The following is a 12398-nucleotide window of genomic DNA, read 5'->3' on the forward strand; positions in this document are numbered from 1 at the left end:
TTATCTAGCTGGACTATCCGAAAGGTCTAGAATATATCTCTGAATTATTCATAGATATCTTTATCTAGCTGGACTATCCCAGAGATCTACAATATATATCTCTGAATTATTCATAGATATCTTTATCTAGCTGGACTATCCCAGAGATCTAGAATATATCTCTGAATTATTCATAGATATCTTTATCTAGCTGGACTATCCCAGATATCTAGAATATATCTCTGAATTATTCATAGATATCTTTATCTAGCTGGACTATCCCAAAGGTCTAGAATATATCTCTGAATTATTCATAGATATCTTTATCTAGCTGGACTATCATAAAAGCCTAGAATATATCTCTGAATTATTCATAGGTATCTTTATCTAGCTGGACTATCCCAAAGGTCTAGAACATATCTCTGAATTATAATTCATAGATATCTTTAGCTAGCTGGACTATCAAATAGATACATTTCCAAAGTGCCGCCATCATAGGAACGTCACAATGCGTCAAAAGTAATGATGTCATGTCATTGTCTAGCACATGTGAGCTGTTTTTCCCTACCTCGATAAAAGAGTTATCTTTTCCCTAGCAATCGCAGGATAACCCTGACAGGTATGGGAAAAATCTCTATCTATATCTGTATATCCACATACATTAGGATCTATCCTGGATATCTAACTGTAGGATAATTAATGACATGGATCTCAAAATGTGGTTGAATTTTGTCTATTGGTTTATTCAGTAATAAAGCAATAATTTGAATGTGGAATATTAACTGTTGTATATTATGATGGCAGTGACACTATCCGAAGAGTTCCTGAAGCGGGAGTGGCTGGGGACTGATGGGGAGAAGGAGAAAGGCGCCAAGCATAACGAGAACTTACAGTTTGTAATAAGGTGAGGATAGGACGGGTAATATTGATAAATTGATAAAGGTAAATCTAACAATCATACACTCTTTGTAATCAGGTGAGGATAGGACAGGTAATATTGATAAAGGTAAATCTAACAATCATACACAGTTTGTAATCAGGTGAGGATAGGACGGGTAATATTGATAAAGGTAAATCTAACAGTCATACACAGTTTGTAATCAGGTGAGGATAGGATGGGTAATATTGATAAAGGTAAATCTAACAATCATACACAGTTTGTAATCAGGTGAGGATAGGACGGGTAATATTGATAAAGGTAAATCTAACAATCATACACAGTTTGTAATCAGGTGAGGATAGGACGGGTAATATTGATAAAGGTAAATCTAACAGTCATACACAGTTTGTAATCAGGTGAGGATAGGACGGGTAATATTGATAAAGGTAAATCTAACAATCATACACAGTTTGTAATCAGGTGAGGATAGGACGGGTAATATTGATAAAGGTAAATCTAACAGTCATACACAGTTTGTAATCAGGTGAGGATAGGACGGGTAATATTGATAAAGGTAAATCTAACAATCATACACAGTTTGTAATCAGGTGAGGATAGGACGGGTAATATTGATAAAGGTAAATCTAACAATCATACACAGTTTGTAATCAGGTGAGGATAGGACGGGTAATATTGATAAAGGTAAATCTAACAGTCATACACAGTTTGTAATCAGGTGAGGATAGGATGGGTAATATTGATAAAGGTAAATCTAACAGTCATACACAGTTTGTAATCAGGTGAGGATAGGATGGGTAATATTGATAAAGGTAAATCTAACAGTCATACACAGTTTGTAATCAGGTGAGGATAGGACGGGTAATATTGATAAAGGTAAATCTAACAATCATACTTATTGAGGTTTTAGATGTATTCTTGGTCCTGAGTGTATGTAACAATATCTGAAAGTTGTTTGTTTAAAAATTCTGTGCGATATCCCATACTACATCTTTTGAACATGTCTCTTCACAATAAGATCAGAGATATACAAGTCAATTTTACAACGCATTAACAGATAACTGAGAAATACATTGGTCTATACTGTTTAGGCTTTAAGACTATAAAAATCACCATGGGTATGATGCTTTGTAGTAAGCTTGTTACACTGCTGACTGGTTCAATCACTCATGTGATTCTGATCAATGACTGAAGCTCGAAGACGTCTCTCTGATTCCAAATGTTAAGATATGTATTTATTATGACCAGACTTTGATTTGTGACTTCCAGGACTTACCTCAGTTGTTCTGAGGATTCCCTATCATCTGTGGAAACCATAGCAACCAAAGGCATTACAGAACTTCTGGAAACCGACAAAAGCAGCAGTTCGGATTTGTACCCGACCTTGACCAAGCACTCGTTCTCTGTATTCTACCGGATGATGTTCTGTGAGCTGATTGGCTGCCTTAAAACTATCGCACCAATCAAGCAGACGGACACCAGAGAGGTAGTATTTCCTGTCTGCTTTTGTCTCTTAAAATAAAACAAAGAAAGTTTCCATTGTGCAGTTGTCTTTAGGCTATAAACATGTATTAAATGGAATAAAATAGAAATTTCATCAAACTGAAATACAGTAAAACACGTCTATAACAGAACTCGGTGGGACCAACCATTATACACTTATTACAAACATTTTATAATTACAAACATTTTATAGCAACCTTGACAAGAAACAAAATGATTACAGTCCAACCTACTTAATACGACTCAGATAGTACAAAATCCTGTTTTATACGAATGGAATTAAATTCCCCTGCAAACTGCATTCAATATCCTTGTTTTTATTACACGTTTATTAGGAATCGCTTAATACGAAAAGCTGTGTAATACGAAATAATGTTAGAGTCCCCTAGGTACTTTTTGTGTTATTTTAAACCCATACATTGCGAAGTGACAAAACCATGTGAATTGTGATAATTGATCACTGCCATGTATAGGCACATGTACTCAGATGATGCCTTTACAGTGGATAATTCACATACAGGGGATGAACAATTATCTATAAAACAAAAGTACATACCTGACGGGAGTCTCATATTGTTTCGTTTTTTGTATTGGTTGTACAAATGCTAACCCACTTAGTACGAAACCGGCATAGTATGAAAGGATTTCAAGGGTCCCAAGGAATTCGTAATAACCGGGTTGGACTGTACATTATAACCACAAAATTGTTGTAAACATGTTCGGTATATTTTATTTTTTTAACTGTAAATGACATAAAATATTACTATTTCTGAGCCTAGGGCTTATTATTAAACATGTGATTGGGTATGTAAAAAGGTTTTTTATCCTATATTTTACTTCTTTGTTAGATGAAACTTGACTGCCTGTTGAGATGGAACCAAGCCGTCCGTATTTTACATATCATGGTGAACCTTATCAAGGTAAGAATATATTGCAGGTAAATTCTATACAGGAGCTGTGTTGTAGGGAGAAGCCACTGGACCCAAGTATTTTATGATTTTTAGGTCACCTAAAACGAAGTTTAGTTTACAATAGTTTATTTTTGGTCATTTGTAAAGAAATAAGTCAAATGTTGTCAGAATTATCAGTATTAGATGGCCATTGAATCCTATTAACAAATTTTCCATGACTGACCCCTAGGGGTCAAAAGGGGCGGGGTCAAAAGGGGTCAAATAGGCTAAAACTTCAAAAATCTTCTTCTGGAAATGGAATCAAATACTCTTCATAGATAGAAAGGTTGTAAGGTCCTTTACAAAAATTGTGAATTATTTGACCCTGGGGTCTCAGTTTCCCCCTAGGGAGGGGGTAAAGTTTACTATAGTTTCTATAGGTTAGAATTATTAGTCTGAGATAGAATTTTAACATCATATCCATATTGGTCTTGGCCGACCCCCTGGGGGCAGAGGGGCGGGGCAAATAGGCTAAAACTTCAAAAATCTTCTTCTTAAATACTGGAAATGGTAGAATCAAATACCTTTTATGTAAAAACTGTGAATTATATAATCCTGGAGTCTGGTGCTTTCCCCTGGGGAGGGGGGTAAGTTTACTTTAGTTTATATAAAAAAGCACATTTATGAACATTATTTGCTTAATTTTCTTAGCAAAAAATGAGTCAAACTTGATTAGAATTATTAGACTGAGATATAGCATTTTATTATCCATATCGATCCTCTCTGACCCCTGGGGGACCAGAGGGCCGGGGCCAAACAGAGTCAATATGACTAAAATTTCAAAAAATCTTTATCTGAGTTCACAGGTTTGATCAGATGGAAGCGAATACTCTTCATAGATTAAAAAGTCAAATTTATAAAATCACTGATCTACTTCAAGGGCCAGTGTATATATAGAGTATTTGTTTCATTCTTTATTCAAACTCAGGTGACTGTAAAGGCCCATTGGCCTCTTGTATGATCTCGCTATAGGGATAAACTAGAGTGCCCAGAGAAAATTATGTAGTATTAAAGGAAATATAGCCTATTCTAATCACAACATATTGAGGAATCAAACTCTAGACAGCTTATTTAAAACCAAATAATGGGGCTAAAAGATGCCACTGGACTATCAGTTATCCAAAATCAAATGTTTTTTGTTTTTTAATTTCACACAAGTTCAGTATGTATTGAAGTGATTTATGAAGAGACAAGAAAAATATATGTAAAAGATTTGTTATGATATTTGCCAATGTTCAGTAAAAACCACTTTTCACAATTCAAAAAAAAAGTTTTATGTTTTAATTTTCAATTTTTATTGCAGGCTTTTGATGGGAGAGTCAATTTAGGAACAGCTCTCAAGGTATGAACACTTTGTTTATGTTTTATTGACATTAAAATAAAAGAGAAGAAAATATGCCTTATTTCTTACTATGCTAACCTCATTTCCTTGTCTTTGTGTAGATTTAAATTGATATCTGATGTTGATTTCAGCGGTAGCTGTAAATTGATATCTGATGTTGGTTTCAGGGGTAGATGTAAATTGATAACTGCTGTTGGTTTCAGCGGTAGATGTAAATTGATATCTGATGTTGGTTTCAGTGTGGGCGACAGTTCCTAGATATATTTCTACGACAGGGCATGCCTCTACTGGACAACTTATTCAGGTCACATCGAGAGGATGTTCAGAGCCTTCTGAAAAATCTGCAACTTAGTACACGTGCACTGCATCATATGTGTGGTCACTCCAAGGTCAGTCCAATGTCATGTAAATGTTAGAACATTTAAGAACAATTGCTTTAGGCCAAACCAATTTGAAAAAAAAATAGTTCGTCGGGAGTTCCTGCTCCTAAAATTGAAATTTCATAAAAATATATATGTTTTGCTAGAGTTGCCGTCGTTGATAGTGATTGACGTAATGATGGTCATATTTTGGAAAGTAATGATGGTCATATTTTGGAAACATGATTAACATGCAATGCTTGCATGCATTCTTCAGAACCACCACATAAAGTTGTATCAAAATAGCTTCTCATCATATGGCGTTAAATGATTGTGGTGAGTTAAGTATGAAACTTACGTTATCGGGAAAAATTGTCATGACTCAATTTTAGGCCTAGAATTTTGTAGAAAATCAGCGTTTGATATTGTGATGAACGCACGAAAAAACTATTTCACTTCCTTCGAAGCTTTCTGGAGATACATTAAAACTGATTTTTTTTCTGAAGTGTTATTTTTTTCTGAAGTGTTATTTGTTTCTGTTATTTTTTTTATTAAAATATAATATCAAAATTGTAGACCAGTAAAGGGTGTTTTTTTCATAATATTTTAATATTGTTGTGATATTGTCTCAGTAAAACGAAACTTATATGAGAAACATCAATTATTATTGAATCATATGTTGGAGAAAATATCGGAATCATTTTGAGTCCATGCATGCACTTCTAGGATAATGTAGCCTAAATTGGTTGTTACTATTTTCTAACTGAAACAACTTCAATTTCCTTTGACTTGCATGAGATTTATTTAATGGTGTTTTGCAATAAAACATTAATTACCACCCCATTCTAAATATTTTTCCAAATTCATACTATTGAGATGCTATATCTAAACTGGTAATATTGACAATGTAAATGTTTTATGATGTGATCATACAAAATCGACAAGAAGTTTATCAACTACCTTTAGTATTCATTTCTACTGCTATTGAAAGCTAGCAAAACATTTCAAGAACATAAACCAAACATATACCGGTATCACTCAAATATAATGAATTGGGACATGTTAAATCCTAAATATTTATTAAAATATAGCATTTTACAACCCGCTTGCTCTGATTTCTTCCGAAATGAGAAATAGAAATTAAAAAAAAAAAATTCCACCCGCTCGCTCCAATTTTTAATTGCAAATTCCTGAAGAATTATTTTTCAAATTGGTGTGGCCTTAGTAAAATACAGTTGAACTCAATCACCCCTGAAAATTCATAATGAACTGTTCCAACATTTGAATCTGAAGAGTCCAAATGTGTCCCGAGGGGGTGACCAAAGATACACTTAAGTTATCCAAGAGAAATACTTAAGTTATTCAAGAGAAACACTTAAGTTATCCAAGAGAAACACTTAAGTTATCCAAGAGAAATACTTAAGTTATCCAAGAGAAACACTTAAGTTATCCAAGAGAAACACTTAAGTTATCCAAGAGAAATACTTAAGTTGTCCAAGAGAAACACTTAAGTTATCCAAGTGAAACACTTAAGTTATCCAAGTGAAACACTTAAGTTATCCAAGAGAAACACTTAAGTTATCCAAGAGAAATACTTAAGTTATCCAAGAGAAATACTTAAACTATCCAAGAGAAACACTTAAGTTATCCAAGGGAAATACTTAAGTTATCCAAGAGAAATACTTAAGTTATCCAAGAGAAGTACTTAAGTTATCCAAGGGAAACACTTAAGTTATCCAAGGGAAACACTTAAGTTATCCAAGAGAAATACTTAAGTTATCCAAGAGAAATACTTAAGTTATCCAAGAGAAATACTTAAGTTGTCCAAGAGAAACACTTAAGTTATCCAAGTGAAACACTTAAGTTATCCAAGAGAAACACTTAAGTTATCCAAGAGAAACACTTAAGTTATCCAAGAGAAATACTTAAGTTATCCAAGAGAAATACTTAAGTTGTCCAAGAGAAACACTTAAGTTATCCAAGTGAAACACTTAAGTTATCCAAGAGAAACACTTAAGTTATCCAAGAGAAACACTTAAGTTATCCAAGAGAAATACTTAAGTTATCCAAGAGAAATACTTAAGTTATCCAAGAGAAACACTTAAGTTATCCAAGAGAAATACTTAAGTTATCCAAGAGAAGTACTTAAGTTATCCAAGGGAAACACTTAAGTTATCCAAGGGAAACACTTCAGTTATCCAAGAGAAATACTTAAGTTATCCAAGAGTTAGAGTTATATGTACTTGAATGTATTGTGAAAAGATTTGTTTTGACCAATGATATACTTCAAATTAAACTGAGTATTTGGGTTATATGAGTTCCACTTAACAAGGGGCCGAGTGGTTAAGATGGCTTGACATATTACCACAAGCCCTCCACCTCTGGGTTACAAGTTTGAATCCCATGTGGGGAAGTTGCCAGGTACTGACCGCTGGTCGATGTTCTTTCTTTGGGTACTCTGGGTTTCCTCCACCAACGAACCTGGCACGTCCTAACATGGCTGATAATAGGACGTTAAACTTACAAACCAACTTAACGAGGTTCAACTATACACAACTTCACAGTTTTCATAGTTTCAGTCTGCATTTAATTTGAGGTAAGTGTAATGACCCTCAAACGGGGGAGGGATGCTTATTGAGTCAAATACAGTATTCTCACTGCTTGAAAACTGTGTTTGATTTGAAACTAATTTTCAATTCAGAAAATGTACTTTTAGGTATAGATTTATAAGAGCTTCATTTACCTCATTATAGTTTTGATGTCAAGATGGTACATAATGAATGTAAAGATAAAATTTGTTATTTTACAGATCATGAAGGACATAGCCTTGACCAACCAGGTACCATTCCTCAAGAAAAGTCTAGAAGCATTTGTGTACAGGGTCAAGGTCATGTTGACTGTCAACAAGTGTCTGGAGGCTTTCTGGCTCGGAAATCTCAAAAACAGGGATCTGAAAGTGAGTGGGTAGAGTCTGAACAGAAGGTTTTGGGAGTAGAATATGTGTATCATATATAATGTCATCCTTAATATTCAAGGGGTTACTATCACTCGTTATATTCACCGCTGGACTGTGTCATTTATACCAACACTTAAGGCAGTTCAGATTCTCTTTAAACACTACACAAAGAGCACTGTCCAACTTCAAAGCCTTACAGTCAACCCCAGTGTACTATTATTCGACTTTTTTGATGTACATCAGTAGACCAAATTATACCTGCTCATTTGTTGCATTCAGAGCCTTCAGTTTAGCTATGACATATTCCAGGATCATGGACTGTAACCATTTGCTTTCGGTTCTAGTTTATACCATTCCATTATTCCATTTATACCAGGGTGAGGAGATTCTGTCCCAGGCATCTGTAGTAGAGGAGAGAAATGGTGATGAGAGCGAGGAAGAGGAAGAAGAAGAGGCTGTCGCAGAAGAAGAAAGTGATGTGGTAGGTATTCTATTGAGAGTTTAGCAATAGATAATGGTGTCTTATGGGGCACTTGTCCATTGTTACTTAATTTATTGACCCCAGAAGACACATTTGAACTTTTCTAATTGAGAGATTAGAAGCGTTCATTATGGATTTCTAGGGATTAATACCTGCTGCAGGTTACTGGATTAGGTTTCTGTATTGTTACTATCTTTAGGTTATAGTGTCATATTATTTGAAATTTTCCTTTAGTTCAATATTCTTATATCAAGTAACAATGTTGTAGAAAACAGCAAAATGAATCTTCATGGTTAACATAGATTTACACAGGGAATCTTGCATTTGTTTGGTGTTTTAACTTCATTTCACCCAACGAATTAAGATGTTCTAATTTTATGGTATTGTTAATGGTAAACTTTAAAATTTAAAAAACACAATTGCACTTTTATGATGTGTATCTATACTTTTTCAAGAAAAAGTCTTACATTTTAACTAACAAATCAAAATTGCTTCATTAGAAATCATGACATTCTAAATTAAATGATAAATCATTTGAATTTTTTTTTATTAAAAGGCTTTATGATACGATGTTTCATATTTTACAGGAAATGGATAACCAGAGTGAGGCTGGCAGTGAGCAGACACATAGTAATAGTGATAACGAATCGTGCAGCGAAATATTCTAAAGGGAAGACAACTCTTAAAAGAATCATTATCAACAGTATAAAGTCATGTAGTAATTCTATATAGTTGGATATTTTTACATATTTTGACTTAAAACAAGAAACTGAAATTTTGCCAGATCACCTAATCAGGTAAAACATTACAATATGATTTAAACAAAACTTATTTTACAGATAAAATCTTGTGAACAATTTAATTTTCTACAAAATAAAAAAAAGTATCCCTGTAAAATTAGCCTTTTACATGGTATCTTCTAAAGGGCAGACAACTCTTGATGGAATGTGAACAACAGATAAAAATGTTTGAAAGGTAGACAACTATATGATGGATTTTAAAAATTCTTGATTATGTACTAAATTTTAGTATTTTTACCAAATGATGTCATGTTGCAATGAAATTTGACTTGATGAGATAATCAATATCATGGTATATAGCATGCATTAGTATAGTAGAACAGTGCAATATATGTTGAGTTTATGTCAGATTTATTATGTCAGAATAACCTATATAGATATATATAGCTATTGTGCTTTGATTATCATCCATTGTATACCGTCCGCTGTACATACCATAACTTTTCACATTTTAAATTTAAAATTAATTCCACCAATGGGGTTGTGCTGAAATTTGCCTGAAATGATCCTGACATGGTCCTGGCCAAGTGTTTGTATTTTCAGGTCAATCTAAAATCCAAGATGACTGCCATCTTGAAAACACATTTTGAATTTCTCAAGTTCTTCCAGAGTGATTAATCTGACACTTGCCTAAATGATGCTGACATGGTTGATTTGAAATCCAAGATAGTCGCCATGTTATTTTTATACCCTCTTAAACACATTGCCTTGTTTGTCCAAAATCCAAGATTGACACCAAAGTCACCATCTTGAAAAAAACATTTATTTTTTTTCCAATTCAACTGACGCTTAGGTTGACAGATGACTTAAGAGTCAGTTTGAAACCTGCCTAACACTCACAATGTTATCAGTGTATTCATGTTTTAATGAATTTAGTGCTGAATTCAAATAATGTTTTAATAGTACACTATCATTATATATCACTATCAATATGTGAACATATTCCTATTTTGCCATATTGTATAGTTTTAGCAATTTTCATTTTGACAGCATTCTGCTAATTCATAGACTCATAGTTATGCATCGCCCCTTCATTCATAAGTCTGCACATGTACAATGTAGTACTTGTACTTCTGATAGGTATGCTGTTGATCATTCTACGGGATATTTTAAAAAGGAAATATTGAGATTTAAAATATTTCGTTTCCAGTATTCCACATGTACTGTGATTGTTGGTTTACCAATCTAGTCTTTAGATTGACTGGATATTTTGATTGGATGAGGCATGATGATTACATCTGTTAAATGTATTATATATCTGTTAAAATAAACATGTTAAGGATTTGATATAAGAATCTGTCGTCTTTTACTCTCATGATAATTTTCCAGACATCTGAAGAAAGAAAACCTCACAATGCTTTTGTTTGGTTAGTTTAATATCATATTAATAGTCATTTAAGGAATTGATAGGTTCATGGGTAAATAGAAGCCGGAGTATCCGGAGAAAAAACCGTCGACAAGCGGTTAGTACCAGGCAACATCCCCACATGAAATTCAATCTCGCGACCGAGAGGTGGCTTGTGGTAATATGTCGAGACATCTTCACCACTCAGCCACCACAGTCCCTTACCCACTATGCAAAATATGATTGAGAGAAGATCTGGTTAAGTGATTGGTGCAGAGACATATATTTGTGGCGAGGGAGTGCAAATATCTTTAAGGTCAATTTGTAGGTGGGTAGCTAAATTTAAAGACAGGATAGAAACACTTTAGATATGCTGCTCGTCCAGGTTGTCTAGAACTATGTAGAATGTACAAAGAAAGCAACACTGAAATCATCAGTAGAAGATCTCCAGACATCGAATGCAACCAAATTTCTGAAAATGTACCCAAAACAAAACAAAAAACTTTGGACAAGATGATACCGTTAGACACGGATTAACTATATCAAACTGAAATAGAAATGTTCTAACCAAATATGTAACCAAACTGCAAGACGCCCAAGTATTGTCAAACATCAATGCACGGTCAAGAAAGTTGTGTTTGGAATTTCTCCGACTGTAATACTTTAAACCAAAGGACGGAAATATATTGCAGCAACATTCTACAAAAAGAAAATGTTTTGGGAAAAAAACTATTGGAAGTTTTGTTGGCTGTAACAATATAATTATATATAAACGTTGTTTGAAATATTTCGACAAGGATTAACTAAAGAAATATCCACAAGACAAGGGGTGATGACTATCCATCAGACTTCATTGACAATACTATTTTGGAGATACACAGGTGATATACTATTTTTGGGAGAAAGCTGAAGAATTTTCGACGATGTGAATCCATATTAGAATGATAGGAAGAGCACAAATTTACTAGTGACACGCCACAGAAGGCATTCTGAGGAAGAAAAGAAGGTGCTCTAGGACCACAACATCAACGTATCGGACCATGAAGATTCAAGACAATGTTTGGGTCAGTGGCTAACACACAGAAGACACATTATGAACAGGACGAATTTTGATACGTTTGATAATGACATGGACGCCATAGTTTGGTGAGTGGAGGTCAATCGTGACTGCAAAGATGGCATTGAAAGTTGCTTTTTGCACCTGAAAGAAAATGACGAAAATATGTTGATGAAATGAGTCGAGATTATGTAAAGTAAGAAAAAAAGGAGTTGATTTCTGACATATGTTTGTCTTTCATATCCGATGAAGGATTTTATATACATGTATATTCCTTTACCAAGAAAGCAACATCAACTGACAAACAAAGGAAAAGCATAATATTCCGCGTAATCCGATCATTGTGGAAAATCATACTTTTGTAACTAATAGCTAACAAAGATATGTTCCTCTGAATTAGAAGCCGAATCCTCAATCAACTCTGAGGTAAATATTCCAATGTAAACAAAATGCCTACGATATAAGGGCTCAGTTTCTCAAACATTAATTAAATTTAAATGATTCCTTTCTCCATAGGAAAGCATTACAGACATTCGTCCCAGGAATGTTAGCAAGACAAAAACTACTAGGAAAATATGGATGATCGTGATAGATTCTATAAGTTGGCTTGGCAGGAATATACAAGTTTACCAACATGACACGAAACAGAAACTGTCTGTGGTGTGGCGATAGAGCGACAAGTAGTCCGTAATCCTTGAACAGCGATTGGCACCCAATGGAGACCACCA

At 34.1% G+C, this 12398-nt stretch overlaps 1 protein-coding gene across 2 annotated transcripts in view; it reads left to right on the forward strand.

The window, feature by feature from the left end:
* LOC138336946 (Fanconi anemia group D2 protein-like) overlaps positions 1-10563 on the forward strand; it is a 40300-nt gene extending 29737 nt beyond the window's left edge. For both annotated transcript variants that reach the window (XM_069286583.1, XM_069286584.1), the window contains exons 34-41: positions 784-883; positions 2147-2363; positions 3229-3300; positions 4634-4672; positions 4912-5061; positions 7841-7987; positions 8364-8468; positions 9056-10563. In XM_069286583.1, the coding sequence (XP_069142684.1) occupies positions 784-883; positions 2147-2363; positions 3229-3300; positions 4634-4672; positions 4912-5061; positions 7841-7987; positions 8364-8468; positions 9056-9136 (911 nt within the window). In that variant the 3' untranslated portion in view covers positions 9137-10563. The remainder of the gene's footprint in view (positions 1-783; positions 884-2146; positions 2364-3228; positions 3301-4633; positions 4673-4911; positions 5062-7840; positions 7988-8363; positions 8469-9055) is intronic.
* The last annotated feature ends 1835 nt before the right edge of the window (positions 10564-12398 follow it).

The sequence above is a fragment of the Argopecten irradians genome, chromosome 12 (genome assembly GCF_041381155.1).
Source record: "Argopecten irradians isolate NY chromosome 12, Ai_NY, whole genome shotgun sequence".
NCBI lineage: Eukaryota > Metazoa > Mollusca > Bivalvia > Pectinida > Pectinidae > Argopecten > Argopecten irradians.